The sequence below is a fragment of the Halichoerus grypus genome, chromosome 12 (assembly GCF_964656455.1).
Source record: "Halichoerus grypus chromosome 12, mHalGry1.hap1.1, whole genome shotgun sequence".
NCBI classification, from domain to species: Eukaryota; Metazoa; Chordata; class Mammalia; order Carnivora; family Phocidae; genus Halichoerus; species Halichoerus grypus.
This window is the reverse complement of record NC_135723.1, coordinates 676,213-695,511: the sequence shown is the minus strand read 5'-3', so window position 1 is coordinate 695,511 and position 19,299 is coordinate 676,213. Positions and strand designations below refer to the sequence as shown.

The 19,299-nt window shown below is 50.8% G+C and overlaps 1 protein-coding gene across 3 annotated transcripts; it reads left to right on the top strand.

Moving 5' to 3' along the window:
* The first annotated feature begins 10,773 nt into the window (after positions 1-10,773).
* Positions 10,774-18,876, top strand: H2AZ2 (H2A.Z variant histone 2). 3 transcript variants are annotated; one of them, XM_036085219.2, is made up of 5 exons: positions 10,774-10,897; positions 13,015-13,092; positions 15,874-15,987; positions 17,771-17,900; positions 18,546-18,876. In XM_036085219.2, exons 1-5 carry the CDS (start codon positions 10,895-10,897, stop codon positions 18,605-18,607), a joined length of 387 nt encoding a protein of 128 aa, XP_035941112.1. In that variant the 5' UTR covers positions 10,774-10,894; the 3' UTR covers positions 18,608-18,876. The 3 variants fall into 3 exon arrangements, with proteins under 3 accessions (XP_035941112.1, XP_077916019.1, XP_077916018.1); XM_078059893.1 differs by lacking the exon at positions 10,774-10,897 and adding an exon at positions 11,603-12,380 and having other exon boundaries at positions 17,771-17,948; XM_078059892.1 differs by lacking the exon at positions 10,774-10,897 and adding an exon at positions 11,899-12,380.
* The last annotated feature ends 423 nt before the right edge of the window (positions 18,877-19,299 follow it).

Genomic DNA, 19,299 nt, shown 5'->3' with positions numbered 1-19,299 from the left:
CTCCGCCCCGCGCTCTGCCCGCCACGGAGAGAGGCGACGGACGGGCTCCCCTGGGGCCCGACCGATCCAGTCCCCGCAGCTGGGAAGCAGACATCAGCCAGCCATCGAGATGGGCCCGGGCCTTCACTCCCTGCAGGAGACAGCAGCACTGAAGCTAGAAGGTAATCCCCACGCCGCAGGTGACTTCGCGCCCGCCACCGCGGCGCTCGGTGCAGACTCCGGGCCCCGGTTCAGGCCTCCCAGCTCATTAGTGGCGGGGAGTGAGCACACATCTAAGCCAGTTCCCTGCGCTGCTGCCCCATTCCCATGCTGGGAGCCCTGAGGGCCCCACAAAGGTCTGCAGGACCTCCTAGGGTTCCTACAGGGAAGCAGCCGACCAGAAACTGTGGGTCGCACTCATCAACGTCCTCAGGGTATGGTGTGTGAGAACAAAATTAAAACAGGTCCCCAAAGTTAAAAAGAAAACTGTGCTGATTGGGTTCATCCGTTTCAGTGACCCAGAAAGAAAATGCTACAGTCTTTATCAGGGGGAGCCCAACTCAACTGTGGGCACCACCAGCTCGCTCTAGACCTTAAAGTCATGGTTTCCCTCCCAGAACACAAATGGTTCCAAAGTCACATTGCAGGAGTGGATTGGAGCCTTCATAGGAAGCCAGTGGGAAGAGCAAGTGGACCTGAAAATGGCCCCTTTTATGCTATTTTATCTTTTTTCCCATCCTGGGTGTCAAACCAGGAAACAGCCAAGTGAACAGATAAGAACAGGCAGTGATCCCTTACTCGAGGGCACGGCAGGCTTCCCAGGGCCGGACCCAGGCCAGAAGCTGGGGGTGCGGGCTGAAGCCGCAGGGGGGCCTGGCTCAGACACAGCCTTGCTCGGGCTTCCCCGACTTCTCCCTCCCCAGGCTCTGCCGGGAAGCCCTCCTAGACTGGCCCACCCGCAAAATCGTCCTGTCCTTTGCTCATTTATTCAGCACCCTCATAACCGGTGGGCATCTTTTTGGCAATTAAAATCTCCAGGGGCGCCTGGGTGGCTCAGTCGGTGAAGCGTCTGCCTTCGGCTCAGGTCATGATCCCGGGGTCCTGGGATAGAGTCCTGCATCGGGCTCCCTGCTCAGTGGGGAGTCTGCTTCTCCTTCTCCCTCTGCCTCTCCCCCTGCTTGTGCTCTTAAAAAATAATAAATAAATAAATAAATAAATAAATAAATAAATAAATAAATAAAATAAAGAAACAAAAATGAATGTTCTCTCTTTCTCCAAACCCACTCCTTAAAGGTAACTATTGGTAAACAATTCAGCATGTGTCCTTTTGAAAAATGTTGATAATTTCTTAAAATCTCGGCAGTGGTAAGTGCCCATCACATTTATGTATGGTTTTTTTTTTTTAGACTATTTATTTATTTATTGGAGAGAGAGCGCACAAGCAGGGGGAGTGGGAGACGGAGAAGCAGGCCTCCCACAGAGCAGGGAGCTCGATGTGGGGCTCGATCCCAGGACCCTGAGATCATGACCTGAGCCGAAGGCAGACGCTTCACCGACTGAGCCACCCAGGCGCATATTGAAAACATGTGGTATTAGTTCACCAGGTGAAACGACGCAGAACCTCAGTAGGTACATTAATGGCCATCCCTTGTGTGTTACTCTGGGTCACAAAGCGACCTCTGATGCAGAAATTGAATTGAAAAGCAACCTATTTTCTCATGATTTTAGGTTCCGTTGAGTCAGGCGTGGGCACGTCTGTCTTCCCTAGTGGCAAAACAAAAACTTTTGAGCCCCTGGAGTTGAGAGAAAAGTGTCTTTATTTCGTGAGCCCTGAGGAATGGAGCAATTGTTTGCTGGTTGCGTTTCCGATCGACTTTGTGTGTATTTCAGGCGAACAACTGGCATTCACGAGAAAGTTGTGAAATGGAGCGATGCTCACCTGCATGCAGGCATCCGGCGGCCCTGCGCTTCGTGTCATGAGACTACTGTGCAGTTTAGGAACAAGAAGATTTGTTCCTTCTTTTCTTTTTCTTTTTCTTTATTCTGTGACCTACAGTGAGTGTTTCCCGACCGTACTTACGTCTAGCTGCTTCTGACCTTGAAGCTTTGGCTTAGAATTCAGAGAGAGCCTTTATGAGTATGCACATCGTGTCCCCAGTAATGCCTAGTTCAGAACATGAAGGCGGCCTCAAGTGTAAATAATGCAAAAAGAGAAAGCATGTTCGGTTCTCAGGAAGAATGGCAGAAAACAGTGTGTGGGGAGCAGGAGACCTGCTGTTAGCAGTGTGGAATGTTCTAGGGCAGCAGCTGCTGTTTCCTGGCTGTGAAAACCCAGCTGGGGATGTCACTCAGGCAAGTGACTCATCGAGACAGGGGGGTCTCATTTGTCGGCTCAGCTGACACCACGCCTTTCCTGGGGAGGCTGCAAGCTTGCTTTGGATACACCTGCTGACCTCTTCCAGACCCTGGCAGCTGACGGTTTTCTTTTCTTTTTTTTTTTTTAAAGATTTTATTTATTTATTTGATAGAGGGAGAGTTAGCGAGAGCAGGAACACAAGCAGGGGTAGTGGGAGAGGGAGAAGCAGGCTTCCCGCTGAGCAGGGAGCCCAATGCAGGGCTCTATCCCAGGACCCTGGGATCATGACCTGAGCCGAAGGCAGATGCTTAACGGCTGAGCCACCCAGGCGCCCCAGCTGACGGTTTTCTGTTCTGTGGACGGGACTTGGGATAAAACAAGTCTGGGGGGACGCCAGGGCTTTTCACTGCGGGTTTCTACGCTGTCCCTGCCATTCGCCTTCAAAGCCCACACTTGGAGGGAGCCAGCCCTTCGGTTTCCCCGAGAAGCTGCTCTCACCCACCCTCCAAGGGCCAGGCCTGAGCTGGTGACAAGGGCACATTCTAGAGCAGGGCTGGGGACACAGGCAGGGGCATTAAGCCCACAGTCGGCCTGGCCGAGCACCTGCCAAGCCCACAAACCGGGTCCTCCCAGGACTCAGCGAGCAGGACTTGACATGTTTTCACTTTGCAGCAAGGAGCACGTTTCCCCTTCGCGCAGAAGAAGGTACTCCCCCACTGTTAAATCTCAATGCATATGAAAGATGATTGCCAAAGGACACGTTCCGGTTACAGCCCGCCAGACTGAGCCAGGCTCCCAGAAGAAGAGCTGAGCGGCTCTCCGAACGAGTCGTGCTTCAGCGCCCTGAGCTAGGACCGTTTCGGGGCCTTCTAGACTTGGGTATGGCCCAAGGGCAGCCACGGTTAAGAACAGCACTGTTCTGCCACGGCCGTTTTCCGGACTCTATTTGGGGCCTGGGGATTCTGGATGCATAAAGGTAAAAGCAAATCACACACAAATAAGAAATAGGTACAGACAATTCAGAGAAAAAAGTGCCACCAGGGGTCCATAATTCTATGAAAGTAATCTCCCTCCTAATAAGAGAAATGCAAAGTAAAACTAACTGAGATGCTGTTTCTCAGCGACGGTCTGACAACAAACTGCACTGGTGATTCTGTGGGTATCACTGTGGGAGCGCACGACCCCCCGGGAAGGGTCTGGCGAGATCGAGCCCCATCACCTGTGAACTTGGCCTTTGGCCCAGCAATCCCGATTCTAGGACTCTACCCCAAAGGCATCCTGGCCACAGTTGTGGTAACTGCACGGCCACTGGGCCCCTTGGTCACTGTGCTCTCCACAGGGAGGTCTGACAGGTGAATTTATGGTCCTAACATTTACGTTCACCGCTCATTTGTGGCCAAATGTCTCTGTTGAACCGTATTCCTAACCTTTTCCTTTACGGCAAGGTGGAAAAGATTTTATTTGGAATAATAAAACAATTTCCTTTTTTTTTTTTTTTTTTTTTGGTCTTTTCACTGACTACAAGTCAAATTTGAGGAGCCTCAGATTTTTGATTGTTTTAAAAAGAAATTATAGGCCAGCGGGTTTTCTTTTTACATGAACAGATGTTTGGCATTTGATTCAGTTTAACGTCTGGCTTTTTTTTTTTTTTTTAAGATTTTATTTCTTTGTCAGAGAGAGAGAGAGAGAGCACAAGCTGGGGGAGGGCCAGGCAGAGGGAGAAGCAGGCTTCCCGTCGAGCAGGGAGCCCGATGCGGGGCTCGATCCCAGGATCCCGGGATCATGACCTGAGCTGAAGGCAGACGCTTAACGACTGAGCCACCCAGGCGCCCCTAATGTCTTGCTTTTTCCTTTTTTGAGTCTACCTTTTCAAATAGATAACACGTTTCAAAATAATACAAAAAGCAGATTGAAGTCTTGCTCCCTTCTGTCCCCATCCGTCCCCATCCTCCCGTGGTGACACTTGCCCTGGACTGGACCGTCCCGTCCTGCCTGTCACCTCAGCGCCCCCCCCACGTTGCCCAGCAGTTGTCATGTGTTACGGGATACTATTTCCACTTTTATTAGAGTGAGAAGACATGAGCTCAGGGGACCCCTAGCTTGTCCCGATTTGGTACTGAGTGCATCGGACACAGTGCGCGCTTGACCACAGTGTTAAAGTTGAGAAGAGACCAGCAGTGACCTTCTCTGTGCCTGACCCTTTCCAAACCCAACAGAGCACGTCCCCGTCAAGCCGTGGGGAGGGCGTTCGCCCTGGGTGGTAGCGAACAGGTGCTGCTCTGTCCGGTGGCGGGAGGCGGTGCGGAGCCTGCCGTCTGGGGTCAGCAGGAAATCCTAGGTGGTGGGTGTTTGAGCTGCGAACAGAGGGAACCCCAAATGCTCTTGCTACGGTGGCTTTATCAGTTAGGGTGTGGTGGAAATCTGTAACTAACCATTTTTTATAATACTTTTCTATTTCACGATAAACTTTCAGCAAGAGTGAGCTTTAAAAAGTATGTATCTGGAGCGCCTGGGTGGCTCAGTCGGTTAAGCGTCTGCCTTTGGCTCAGCTCATGATCCTGATCCCGGGGTCCTGGGATCAAGTCCTGCATCGGGCTCCCTGCTCCGCGGGAATCTGCTTCTCCCTCTCCTTCTGCCCCTCCCCTTGCTTGTGCTTTCTCTCTCTCTCTCTCTCTCTGTCTCTGATAAATAAATAAATTCTATAAAAAAAATAAAAAGTATGTATCTAATGGTGCACCCAGCTGGCTCATTCGGTAGAGCATGTGGCTCTTGATCTCAGGGTCATGAGTTCAAGCCCCACACTGGGCGTAGAAATGGCTTAAGTAAACTTTAAAAAAAAAGTGTGTATCTAACGAAAACTGAGTGAATACTGAGTGTCCATTTCCACATGTAACTTGTAGAGAAGTTTTGTTGACCTTAGCGTCCTAGCAAGTTCAATGGCTGGAAAACCAGGAGACATGAATCTGCAGCCTCAACTTCAAAAATTAGCGGTTGCTTTAAATAAACTTTGCCCAGCGACAAGGATAGCTGTTAATACGTAGACGACTTCAGCAGAACCATATCCAGCCACGTGATGCCCGGTCAACCAGTGTCTTGACCTGGCTCAAATAGAATCAGCAACTTTATCAGTTCTCCTAAGGTTCAAATTTTCACTCAGTCCTTATGATCAATGCTGACGGTGAAATCATCTGATATCGTTTGAATGTTACTGTGAAATCAGTTTAAAAGTTCAACAACTGGGGCGTCTGCCTGGCTCCTGGGCAGACCATGGGACTCTTGATCTCAGGGTCATGAGTTCGAGCCCCACACTGGGCAAAAAGCTTAGCTTTAAAAAAAAAAAAGAGGGCGCCTGGGTGGCTCAGTCGTTAAGCGTCTGCCTTCGGCTCAGGTCATGATCCCGGGGTCCTGGGATCGAGTCCCACATCGGGCTCCCTGATCGGCGGGAAGCCTGCCTCTCCCTCTCCCACTCCCCCTGCTTGTGTTCCTGCTCTAGCTATCTCTCTCTGTGTCAAATAAATAAATAAAATCTTAAAAATTAAAAAAAAAATTAAAAAAAAAGAAAAGAGTCCAACAACTAAGATGAAATTGTTCTTGTGGTAATAGGAATGCACAGCTGGCTGGAGCCTAGGGGTGCAAAAATGTGCTTGCAAAATGAAGAAACCTATGGAGCATAAGTGCACTCGGAATTGGACGTGGCACGCACATAACTCATAAGGTGTCTAAGCGAGCTGTGATAGCCTCCTGACTCAAACCTACGCCATAGGAACACCTGCGTGGCTCAGTCAGTTAAGCGTCTGCCTTCAGGTCCTGATCCCAGGGTCCTGGGATTGAGCCCCACATCGGGCTCCCTGTTCAGTGGGGAGCCTGCTTCTCCCTCTCTCTCTGCTGCTCCCCCTGCTTGTGCTGCTCACTCTCTCTGACAAATAAATAAATAAAGTCTTACAAAAAAAAAAAGTACAGAATAGTCTCCAACTTTTAACAGGTTTCAGAGCAGCTAAACTACAAAATTGTTGTGAAACAGTGAATGTTGAACCTAACAAGCCCTTGAGCACAGCAGTGTGGGTGTTCTCTCTTTGTTGTTCAACATCCTATTTTAGAAATGTTTGAGGGGCACCTGGGAGGCTCAGTCGGTGAAGCGTCTGCCTTCGGCTCAGGTCATGATCTCAGGGTCCTGGGATCGAGCCCCGCATCAGGCTCCCTGCTCAGCGGGAATCCTGCTTCTCCCTCTCCCACTCCCCCTGCTCCTGTTCCCTCTCTAGCTGTCTCTCTCTCTGTGACAAGTAAATAAATAAAATCTTAAAAAAAAAAGTTTGAGCCTTGAGCCGTTGAAAATCAATGTATACTGAATTGACATTTTTTTCTTGTAAACGAGACCTCTAAATTTTGGTGGTATTTTGTCCAAAATCAGTTGGAAACCATTCATTCAAGCATTTGATGCATGAATTGGTAATAAACTTCAGCTTTTGTTATGTCCTGAATCGTCATTCTCCGCTATTTCCAAAGAAATCCATTTTAGCTGGTAAAAAAAAAAAAAAGGAAAGAAACTTCAGCTTTTGAAACTCTTAGTTGCAATTATTGGGAAGTCACACTGGGAAACAGGAAAACAGTGAATGTGGTGAACAAATTAAATATTGGCAGAGCATTCTAGAATATCTCAGCTGGTGGACAGACTCATTAGTGGAATTCCTAGTTTAAATTTAAATGTATATTCTGTCCTGCAACAGACTGAAATCGAGAGGGTCTCCCGTGTTGTAGCATCAAAATTTGGTAAACAGTCAAAAGAATCAGAGACCACTTACAGATGACTTGACACAACTCACATGGCCTTTCTGGATCTTTCTCGCATATAAAATGAGGATCCCAGATTGTACTTTGCTTTTTATTATAAGGATTAAAAAGCATGTATAGAAGGTACTTACCACTTAGGATGGTGTCTAGCACAGAGCAGGCCCTGAAATTTTAAGGCTGCGTGAGTTTTAACTCTTGAAAAATGTAGTCGTTTGTTCTATTATCACATTAATTTTTTATTTTACTTCTCCCCCATGTAAAATTGAAGGATTTTTAAATGCATTTTTTATAAAGGCACTTATAAAGCTGACACATAGCCAAGGAACACAATTTAGAAAATACCAAAGAATATTCAAAAATATTCAAAAAGCCAACCCACAGCTCACCCTAAATAATTCATTGTTGAATGTTCATTCATTTCCTGGCAATGCATTTCTATGTGAATGACTGAATGAGAAAAAGAAAACAAATTCTCTTCAGGCAGCTTCCAATAACGTTTCTTGAAAAACTGTGCTTTGCACATTGAATCATCTCGAAGCCCTTGTCAAATACCAAGTGACCAGAGACGGACTCTGGTCGATACCACTGATCTGTTTACCCTGTGTCGGCACTGAACCATCTCGATCACTGCACCTTTGTGGTAAGTTTTATTTTTTATTTATTTTAAAATATTTTTATTTATTCACTTGAGAGAGAGTGAGCGAGAGCACAAGTGGGGGAGGGGCAGAGGGAGAAGCGACTCCCCACCGAGGAGGGAGCCCAACTTAGGACTTGATCCCAGGACCCTTGAATCATGACCTGAGCCGAACGCTTAACGGAGCCACCCAGGCGCCCCATGGTAAGTTTTAAAATCAAGAAGTGTGGGTTTTGCATCAGTCACTCCCACTAAGTATGGTACTAGCAATGGTTTTTCCATAGATGGCCTCTGTCAGGTTGAAGAAGTTCCCCTCTAATCTTCGTTGCTGGGTGTTTTTATGATGAAAGGTGTTGGATTTTGTCAAATGCTTTTTCTGCCTCTATTGAGATGATCATGTGGTTTTTGTCCTTAATTCTACTAATATGGCATATTGCATTGATTTTCCTATGTCAAACCAACCTTGCATTCCCGGGATATAAGCCTTTTTACATGTGGCTGAGTCTGTTTTCACAAGTTGAGGAATTTGTCTCTATATTTGTAAGGGAGATTGGTGTGTGAGATTTTTTTTTTTTCTCATAGGGTCTCTGTCCTACTTTAGTCCCAGGGTAATACTGGGACTTTCCAATAATGAATTGGAAAGTGTCCCCTCCTATTTTTTGGAGGAGTTTGTGGTGGATTGGTATTAATTCTTCTGATGGAATTCAACAGTGAAGACTAGGTTTTTCTTTGTAGGAAGATCTTAAATTACTAATTCAATTTCTCTACTGTTTTACGGTAGAAAACAGTTTTCTAGAGTCTGGTTTGGGAGTTTACATCTTCCCAGGACTCTGCCCATTTCATGTAGGTTAAGGGCACACAGTTGTCCAAAAAACATTCCCGATAGTCCTTCTTGTTTCTGTAAGGTTGGTAGTGATCTTCCCTCTCTCACTTCTGATATCACTAATCTGGATCCTCTTTTCTTTTTCTTGTTTAGTCTAGCCGAACGTTTATCAATTTTGTTGATCTTTACCAAGAACCAACTTTTAGCGTCATTGATCTCGTTCTGTTGTTTTTCTTATTCTCCACTTCCTCTCAAATCTGTATCATGTTCTTCCTTCTGCTTGCTTTTAGTTAGCTCTTCTTTTGTGTTTTATTGTGCAAGGAAACAATGCATGCGCATTGCACAAATTCAAGGTGACTGGGGGTTTTTGTAAGGAAACTATTTTCCTGCAGAAACATTTGTTGCTCCTTTGCTTTCCTTTTGGATTTGCTTCAAGGTAACCCAGCTAGAGGTGGGGCAGATGTAAATGTGAATCTAAAATAAAGTGGCCAGGAGTCCATGGTCACTAGTTGTGTGACCAGTACTTCAACATCATTGTACTATTCACTTGACCTTTGCATACGTTTAAAACTTTTTTTTCTTTTTAAACAAACTTATTTTTTTAAGGATTTTATTTGTCAGAGAGGGAACACAAGCAGGAGGAGCAGCACACAGAGGGAGAAGCAGACTTCCCGCGGAGCAGGGAGCCCGATGCGGGGCTGGATCCCAGGACCCCGGGACCATGACCTGAGCCGAAGGCAGACGCTCAGTTGCCGAGCCACCCAGGTGTCCCCATTTACAACTTTTCGGAATGAAGTATTACAAACATGCCTATCCTGTGCCTATCAGTCAGGGTCCGTCGGTTCCCAGAAAACAGCACGCTGTCTGAACAGGGAGGATGTGAAGGACTGCTAACGCGGCACAGAGCTGCTACCTGGTGCTGGGTGAACTCAGCCGTCGACAACTGCAGCTAGGGACCCTGAAGAACGAAAAGGAGGCCCTCAGAGCCCCGGGCAAGGACCCGCGGGCGGGAGCTCGCGCCTGAGCGCAGGGCTGGCGGGGCTGCTGCGCGGGAGGGCGCGCCAGTGCGGTTGTGCGGGTGTTGGGAGAGCAGATTCGGCTGCGGCCGTGGAAGGAGCAGAGCGTTGCTCGGGTGACGCTCCGAGCGGACGGACGCGTCCCTCTCCCCGCCGGTCCGGGTGTCCCCGCGGGGCCCCCCGTCGGCACAACCCGGCAGCGAAGCAGGCGGCGGGCAGAGGTCCGTGCGGCCCGGGCTGCGCACTTGGCCTCACCCAAACCCCGCGCCGTGGGGCGGCCGTGGGAGAACGAGGTGCCCGTGCGGAGCGCACACCCAGGGAGCGACGGCGACAGGCCAGGCGTCCGGGGGCGGAGTCTGCAGGTGCGCGGGGGGCGGGGAGCCGGGCCGGGGACACCGAGGGCACCTGCCCCGGGGCCGGCCTCGGGGATGCTGCGCCCCCACCCCGCCCCCACCGAAACCCCCGGGGTCCCGCCGGCGGCGCGGACGCCCCCCTCCGTGCCCGGCCCGCAGGCGCAGGAGCCAACCCCCGCGCGGACGCCGGAGGAGCGCGGCAGGCGGTAGCAGGGACAAAGGCCGACGCGGGGCGCCGCGCGCGAGGAGACAACGGCGGGGCCGGTCCTGGGGAGGCCGGCCGCACTCCGGTGTCCGCGTTCTGTCCGCGCTCGGGCGCCGCCGGGAGCCGAACGCCCGCCACCGAGGGCCTCGGCCTGCGGGAAGCAGCACGCCCAAGCTAGGGCCCCCGTCGCTGGCGTCCCAAGAGCTCCTCATCGGCGGCAGAGCGGGCGCAGAGAACGCGCGGGAAAGCCACCGCCACCTCCGCTCGCCCCACCCATTGGCTAACCCCGCCGTCCTTCACGGCGGCCCGCCTCCCTGCTCGCGGGCGATGTTCTCATTGGCTGATTACCGACAGCCGTCCGCCCTCATTGGCCCGCCCCTCCGTTCGTCGGGCTGGAGCCGTGGAGACAGGCCGAGAGCCGCGCGTGGCCCCGCCCCCGCTCGCACACAGGCGCGTCGGTGTTGGGGCTGGAGGCCCCGCCCCCGTGTGCCGTGTGCAAAAACAAACAGCCGTTAGGGAGGAGGTGCCGGGGGCGGGGCCTGGTTAGAAGAGGTCGCACGATTGGGCGGCCGCCGGGGTTCAAACCAGCAAGGCGAGCGGGGATTGGCCGGGGCGGTGCGAAGCGGGCCCCGGTTATTGTCCGGGCTCCGGCGGCGGCAGCGGCGGCGGCGGCGGTCGGTGCTCCGGGGCGGCGGCTCGGCGGCGGCTCGGCGGGAGCGAGGGCGGGAGCGGCCGAGACCATGGTGAGGGTGGCGGCCGTGCGGCGGCGGCGGGCGGCGCCGCTACCTGTTGAGGCGTCGCCGCCCCGCCCGCCGTGGCGCCGGCGCGCAGAGAGGGGAGCGGGCCGTGAGGCCGGCCTGTGTCCCGGGCGGGCGGCAGCCTCTCCGCGGTGTCCCCCGGGCAGCGCCGCACACCTGCGTCCCTCCGCCAGCGGCTAAACGCACGGGCCGGTCTCGGGAGCTAAAAATACCGGCGGCCGCGAGTTGTCGGCTTGCTGCTGAGCCGCGGTCCCCGGGGCCCGGCGGGCAGGTGTCGGGCCGGCGGAGCCCCTCCGACCCCGGCGCGGACCTCCGCGGGCCGCTGCGTCTCAGGCTCGGGAAGCCCGCGGCTTGGTGCCCGCTGCCTGTCCGAGCGAGTGGGACGGCGCGCACCGCGGGTCCGAGGCTGGCACCGCGCGACGGGCGTCCCTTCGGGCTCTGGCAGGTGGCGGCTCGGGGTGGGGAGCTCGCTCCCACTTCCTGACTCGGCCGGGGACTTCTGACTCCGGGGCTGAGACGCTCTGTGTCGGGCGAGCGAGTGAGGACTGTCGGCCGCAGCCGGAACTTCCGCAGGCTCCTGCCGTGTGGCCGTGGGTCGGAGGGACCGCGGTGCGGGGGCGCTGCAGCCTCCTCCCTCGCTGCGGCCCGGCCGCAAGGAAGGAGCCCGTTTGTGGACTAGGACCCAACAGCGTTTCGGGAGCTAAACATTAAACCAACTGGGAGGAAAACAAACCACCCAGCCGCTGAGATGGGCGCCGGGGCGGAGCGTGTGCAGTTGATTTCGTAGCTCCCGGATTCTTCTAGGAAGTGCGCAGTGCGAAGGATCTGCGGGGCCACAGCGTCGCCTCCGCTCCCCGAAACAGCCGCCGATCTTGTAGGCGGATTTTACATTTTAACCAGCTTTTTTTTTAAACCGAAGCCGTATCGGCTCGGGCCGGTGAGAGTCCAGAGAGCCTGGCTTTCCCCGTGAGCTCAGGCTCTGGCGGTTCCCGCCCCAGGGCCCCGGCCCGTCCGACGTGCTGCTCCGGAAGTGCACGTGCACGCGGCCCGCTGCCCGGGACACGCTCGGCCTTTTTCTCGAAGAAACACGTGTGCGGGTTCCGCACCGCACACACCGCACCTCGCTTGTTGCAACGGCTGCATACGTTCCCCTTGCGTCTCCGTACACGGCGTGTGTGAGCGGGAGGATGTTTTGAATATTTCTTTTGCTATCTGTGGATAGCAGGGTTTGTTTAACCCTTTTCGTGTAAGCTGGAAGCAAACATACGTAACAGAAGTTGCCATTTTAGCCACTCTTTAGTGTGCAGTCAGGGGCATGAAGTCCATTCAGGTCGTTAGGCAGCGGGCACCGCCGGTCCCCGCCAGAGCTCTGCCTTCTCCCCCCGTGGACCTCCGCACCCGCTACGCACCAACCCTCTGCTCCCGCTCCTCTCCAGCCTCTGCGTTGGGACCAGGGGCCTCCTGTAAGGTGCATCAACAGTGTTTGTCCCTTAGGGCCGTGTCTTCAGGGTCGGTCCGTGTCCGAGCAGGTGCCAGAACGGCCTCGTTACCGCTGAGCACTCCCTACCTCCGGGACACGGCCCTTTCTGCCTGGGCGTGCGCGTCGGAGCCCCTGCTGTCGGTCCTGGGGGTGGTCCTGGGGGTGGAGACCCGGGCTGGGATTGCTGGGTCACGTGCTGTTTCCAAGGGTAAGTTTTTGAGGGTTTGGTTTTTTTAAGGTGCTTTTTTCCCTCTCTCCCCAAATAGCTAACTTCTGACTATTGCTGTGGAAATGATACATGTTAACTTTTTTTAATGTCTTTAAAATATTTCATTATGAAATATTTGCAGCGTAAAAGTTATATTGACTTGATGAAGATTCTTCAGGGTTAAATTTAACCTAAATTAACTTTTAGGAACCTCATTTTAAATAAATATTTGAGGTTTGACGTCATGATTATATGAATTAATAAATGGTGATATAACACATGTATATCTGAAATTGAGGAAGGAGATCACCGAGAGTTTTTTAAACTACCTGAGGTAAAACTGGAAGAAATTGTTTACCAAATATTTTTGAAATAGCATTTCCAACTCTTCATCTGGAGCTTTTCTTCACTTAGGCTGGAGGCAAAGCCGGAAAGGACAGTGGGAAGGCCAAGGCTAAGGCAGTGTCTCGCTCCCAGAGAGCCGGGCTGCAGGTAAATGATGCTCTCGTAATTCACTGTTACATTAGTTTTACTGTTGTGATTCAGGACCCATAGATGTTTCATTAACTATGAAAATGTACTTGTATTGCTGGCCTTTTAATGAGATTATTTGGTCTAAATCCTAAAACAACAGTCTTTTACTTTGTATTCTTCTAAATGAAAACAAGTCGTGAAATGACCTTAAATGAACTCTGTGATTTAGCGCTCTTAAAATCTGTTACTTCTAGATTGTAAGTATGTTCCTGGCTCTTTTATAAATTGTATCACATTAAAGTAGGTCTGCTTCGATTTTTCTTTTGGAGAAGGTATCTGCAGTGGTTTGGTAACTCTGAGGATGGATAGAGGTAACTCTGAGGATGAGATAGACTTTTGGGTAGAATAATGGGCTATTCATTTGTCCTTTGAATATTTCCCCAGTAGCTTCAGTTGTAGACTGGAGTGATGTACTCAAAACACTAAATATTTTCAAACTTCTTATATTTCAGTTGTTGCAACTTTAATCCCCAAACTCAAAATTTTCTGGATGAGTGAGAATTACTCCCTGCATATAGGAGACCCTTTTAAAAGGAAAGTGTGAAGGCCAGACTGTAAGGTTGGGGCTTTTATCCTCTTGGCTGTGGTGAGCCACTGAAAGTTTTGGAGCAAGAGGATGACATGATCCAGGGGTACTGAAGGAAGGGGGGTGAAGTTACTCTTGATGGTAAATTCTGTATTTTAGAGCATCGTGTAAACCTGAAAATGTCAGGTGACAGCAGGAAGACAGCGGAGGCTGTTTCGGGGCTTTTAGGCGTCAGGTTACACAGACCTGAGCCAGAGCGGGGCGGAAGGAATGGGAGGCATGTGTGTGTCCTCCACGAGGGGAAGGGGAGGCGTAGGGTTGAGAGGCAAGGGGAGAAAGGTTTCCCTAAGGCTCGGAATCTGAGGGTCAGAGGAGTTTGTCTTGTAGCAGAAACAGGTTATGACATAATTTCAGGTGAGTAATTTGAAGTTCCAGCAAAACACACACAAAGACATCGAAAAGTCATAGATCTGAGCCCCCTTTCCAAGAGGGAGTGATCGAAAGAATGACAAGTTTAAGATCACGTATGTAAAGTTGGTAGTTGATGCTATGGATGTTTGCTATGTAGAGCATGAGAAAGGAACACGAGGACCCGGGTAGGACCCTCAGAAACACATGGTATTTGAGTCAGAGAAAGAAAGGCCTGAAGACCAGCCTGAACTGGAAGACCATTAGAACTCTGTAATCTCTGCAGCTGACGAAGAAATGGGGTTGCAGGTCCTAATATGCCTGCTCTGGGGGAGCTCAGGATTACTTAGTGAAGGAGTGTAAACAAACAGAATACCATGCCTTTCCTCCTTAAGAATTTGATTTAGAAATGGCCACTAGATTTGGCAGTTCAAGTGTTACCACTGACCTTCAAGAATGATGTTTGGCCTGTGGAAAGAGCCAAGATGTCCATCAACAGATGAATGGATAAAGAAGATGTAGTATATCTATACAATGGAATATTATGCAGCCATCAAAAGGAATGAGATCTTGCCATTTGCAACCACGTGGATGGAACTGGAGGGTATTATGCTGAGCGAAATAAGTCAATCAGAGAAAGACATGTATCATATGACCTCACTGATATGAGGAATTCTTAATCTCAGGAAACAAACTGAGGTTTGCTGGAGTGGGGGGTGGGGTGGGAGGGATGGGGTGACTCGGTGATGGACACTGGGGAGGGTATGTATTCTGGTAAGCGCTGTGAATTGTGCAAGACTGTTGAATCTCAGATCTGTACCTCTGAAACATAATGCAATATATGTTAAAAAAAAAAAAGATAGCAGGAGGGGAAGAATGAAGCGGGGGAAAAAAAAGAATGATGTTTGGCAAAAGCCAGGTTTGGATTGGAATAAAACAGGTGACAGGAAAGTTAGGGTTTCAGGATTTCCTTTTAAATTTTGCCTTTGGAGAGGCGCCTGGGTGGCTCAGTTGGTTAGGTGTCCGACTCTTGAGCTCGAGGTGGTGAGTTCAAGCCCCGAGTCGGGCTCCATGCTGGGCGTGACGCCTACTTAAACATAAATCAGTCAGTCTTGCCTTTGGAAAGGAGATATGTAGACAGACTGGAGCCGTTGCCACAGACGTGGAGTTGTTTTGAGTGAGGTGCAGATGAAAGGAGCGAGTGGGAAGGTGGTAGAGCTGCCGCGGTGCTGGGGAGCAGTGTGGGGGTGGGGTGGGGGCGGTCAGGGGCGCAGGGGTGCGGCACAAGGACCCCTATGAGCTGAGAAAGTTCCTCCTCTCAGAGTCCCGGTGAGAAAATGGTGTTAGTTTTCTTAGCTGTCAGATCACCTCTTGAAACAGCAAGGAAGGGTGGCGCTGGGGCCCGAGGAAGGTGGTGGGAGAGGAAGTCCCATGAGGCTGTTCCGTGAAGGGATTAATGATCCTGACACGACACGAGGCCCCGTGGGACGTGCAGTGGGCGCTGCACCGCGTGGTTTCTCTGCCCGTGGCTAGGACGCTCCATATTGGGGTTGAATTCCTGGTTCGTGGTGTTCCACCTTTTCTTCTCTCCTCCAGAGGGTAAGTGGCATGAAGGTTTGGGGCTCCTTACTAGGACATGCACAGGTCCTAGGAACTGTTCGTTGCTAGATAGGTCTGACTTCTGATAGGCACAACCAAATTGACCTTCTCTCCTGCGTTACCCCCGTTACTCAGCCTTCGGTCACACGCGGTGGTATGAGGATAAGACTCTCAGGTGCTTCCCATCCTGATGGTCTGTCTTTCAGTTTCCCGTGGGCCGCATCCACAGACATTTGAAGACTCGCACCACGAGCCACGGAAGGGTCGGTGCCACGGCTGCTGTCTACAGTGCTGCGATCCTGGAGTACCTCACTGCGGAGGTCTGCTGGGGGGTGTGTTGTGTGTGGGGTCAGGGCCTGCACTCTGAAGGGCCGGAACCGATGGAGTCAGGCTCGAAACAAAAAGACATACGCACTTTTGGATGCATCTTACTGGCTTGTTACCCAGTACCAGGGTCAGAAGGCACTTTGATGTACTCTTGTTCAGACGAGGGTCAGCAATCCATATTGTTAAGCGATGTGACAAAGGAGCATCACATACTTTCAATACCATACTAGTAACACAGGGAGCCATGACTGTACGTATCACTGCTCTGTGATCTTGTGAGGTTAGACCGGAAACTCCTTGTGCGTGAAGATTTGGGGTGGGGTAAAGGTTTGCCAGTGTGATGATACATTTTTTAAAATCACAGATACGTGATGGTGATAAGGAATTTGGTAAAAGACCTAATGGATCCTCTTGGTTCTCTGTGGGGTCGTATGCATAAAATGCTGTATCCGGTCAGTTTGACATTTCAGAAGATAAGTTAATTAATCCTTAATAGTTGGGTGATGGATCAGCAGTGCCTCCATTCCGGCCCCTTCTCAGGCTCCGAAACTCCTTCAGTCACATCCCAAGCCAGGGAAGTAACTAGAGTAGCAGGCAAGTCAGGTGGTGGTGATAGCCAGCCTGGTGGAAACAGGAAGGTTCTTCCTCAGGAGGGCTGTGGTTGGCACCGAGGCTGAAAGATGGAAGTTTGATGTGTGTATTGTCACCGCTGCCATTCCGTTAACCTCCCTGAGTCCTTGACCTACAGACAGTCTCGTCTCTGTAAGGTCCTGAGCCAGGGATTTAGTGTTGGCAGCGGGGAGCCTCTGCCCCGCTTTCTCCTGCAGCTCACACCAGTGTGCGTGTGCTTCGCGGCAGACTTTGAAGAGGGGCACACTTCTTTCACTCGTGTGGAGGCATAGTCTTCTGGCTCAGAATGTTCCAGATACTTAAGTTTGGGGGTTTAGTTATTAGTAGAAGTAAAGAATATACTGGAATCTAAGGTCAGGGATAGTCACTTTTCAGCCTTGGCTTTGCACTAGGATCACTTGGGGAGCTTTCGAAAGATGCTGGTACCAGGCTGCCCCCCAGACCAGCCGGAGTCTCAGGGGATAACGGAGTAGGGTCCCGGCGGCTTGTAAAGTGCGCCTGTGGCTTCCGGTGCGCGCCAGGGCTCCCGCCGCTCCGTCTCCACATGGCCCCGGGGAGTTACTTCTGTCGGACTTCCGTCAGGACTTGTATAACGCCGGTGTAGTCTGGGGAGGCAAAAAAAAAATTACAGATGCAGTTTTACAGCCAGCTGGGACTTGGAAATTCTTTTAGTTGAAAATTCCCATTCTAGAAGAAAGCATGCTGCCTGCAGATTATAGGGCCCAGAGATGTTAAAAACTCTGAGTGAGAAATTACTTTCATTATGTTTTTAAACTTCTACGAGTACTAAGAAATACATCCCAGCCGTTAAGGGCTGGGCGAAACTAGACTACAGGGACATAGGGAAAGAATGATCTTCCTAGATGTTCACATTGAGAATCTTGGCGAACGGATAGTGTTCTCCCTCGCCCTTCTTTCTGCAGCAGCAGGTTTCTTGCTCAAGTGTCGAGCGTTCCTCCAGCAGGTGGATATAACAGGGCCCAGTGAAGTAAGGAGATCCTCTAAAAGCATCCGAAGCATGGAAGACCCGTGTGGTGGGTTCATGTACCTGTCGCGTAGATGCTGCAGGGGCCTTGTCGCTCTAACTGCGCGTCTCCGCCGATCTCAGACCCTCCCCCTCTGACCGGCGCTCTCGGTGCTTCGCAGGTGCTGGAGCTGGCGGGCAACGCCTCCAAGGACCTCAAGGTAAAGCGGATCACCCCGCGCCACTTGCAGCTTGCGATCCGTGGTGATGAGGAGTTGGATTCTCTCATCAAGGCGACCATCGCTGGGGGTGGTACGTAGGATTACCTCTTCAGCCTCGCCCGTCACCGGCCTTTGTAAGGTGACATATGTGAGATCAGCGGTCGCCAGTGCTTGTGAAGTCAGCTAGAAAACACACACACACACACACACACACACACACACACACGAAGTCCCTCAGTGTTGGGTCCATTACAATGAAGGCTGCTTCTGTTCATCCTGATCTGAATACATATTTCTTCTTGTAGCCAAATACAGTGCTGCTTTTATTATAGCTAGCTCCCTGTCTAAAGCTCATACATGATATTTGAAACTAGTGTTTAAAATATTTCCCATACCCTGTAACTGTGTCTTAGAGATGATCTTGAGAAACTGCTCAGGGTACTGCCCTTGGAAGTCAGGGCTGAGATCGGGGCATGCGTCGGGGTGAGTGCGGGTGAGATGTGAGCCGTGGTTCTCAGTCCTCGCGGGATCACCTTCAGAGAAGCTCCTGAAGGCTGTGGGTGCTCTTTGTTTTGCATAGTTTTAGTGGGGTTCCTGGACCCCGAGAGTGGGAGCCCTTGCCGTGGGTACTGTCACAGGGTCAGCGTGGGAAAGGCCTCAGTGACTGGCGTTTCTGTGTGGTCGCTCTTCGTCGAGGCCCTGAGGTGTTCATCTCTGTCTGTGCGTTTCCTTCCAGGTGTGATCCCGCACATCCACAAGTCTCTGATTGGAAAGAAGGGACAGCAGAAAACCGCTTAGAGCATCGTTTTAACCAACCCCCTTCCTCCCCGTCATTGTACTGTAACTGGGACAGAAGAAATAATGGGGATATGTGGAATTTTTAAAAGAGGCGGATGGAAAAGCATAGACAATTACTGTAGACACGCTAAGAGACATTTGTACGTTCTTAGGCTCAAAGTTTGATAAAGTACCTTTCCATGTGGCAGCACTTGTGTGTTGATTGGCTAGGGTCCTCCCGTGTGTTTTATACAAAAATGGAATTGATAAACCATTTTTTACAAAAATAATTTGTCTCAAAACTGTTCTGTTCATGATGTGTTGGAACTATTTTGCTCCTACTTTGAAATTTTTTAAATTTCAAATTGGTCATCCTATGTTCGTAATAATTTTTAAACAGAAGTTGGGAATACGGATTTCCCAGGATTAATACCATATCCTTATATCGAATCTTAGGTGCTCTCCGTTTGCACTACACACCATTATTTTACACCCGATGAAGGAAAGAAAAACTGCCAGTTAAACCCTGGCATGCCGGCAGTTAGGAGAGGCATCCTGATTCCCAGAGGGACTCGAGGATGAAAACGTACATTCAGAATTGATGAAATAGGATAGTGGAATTGTTCTGATTTATTTACTGAGCACTTACTATGTGGCAGGCCCTGAACTAAGTGCTTTAGTGATCAAGAAATTCTGTTACACCCACTTTTAAA

Coding starts and splice junctions, on each gene's coding strand:
- H2AZ2 (XM_078059892.1), top strand. CDS start 12,228: ATGAAGTCCATTCAGGTCGTTAGGCAGCGGGCACCGCCGGTCCCCGCC. Junction 15,988..17,770: donor TGGAGTACCTCACTGCGGAG/GTCTGCTGGGGG, acceptor GGTGCTTCGCAG/GTGCTGGAGCTGGCGGGCAA. Junction 17,901..18,545: donor GGCGACCATCGCTGGGGGTG/GTACGTAGGATT, acceptor GTTTCCTTCCAG/GTGTGATCCCGCACATCCAC.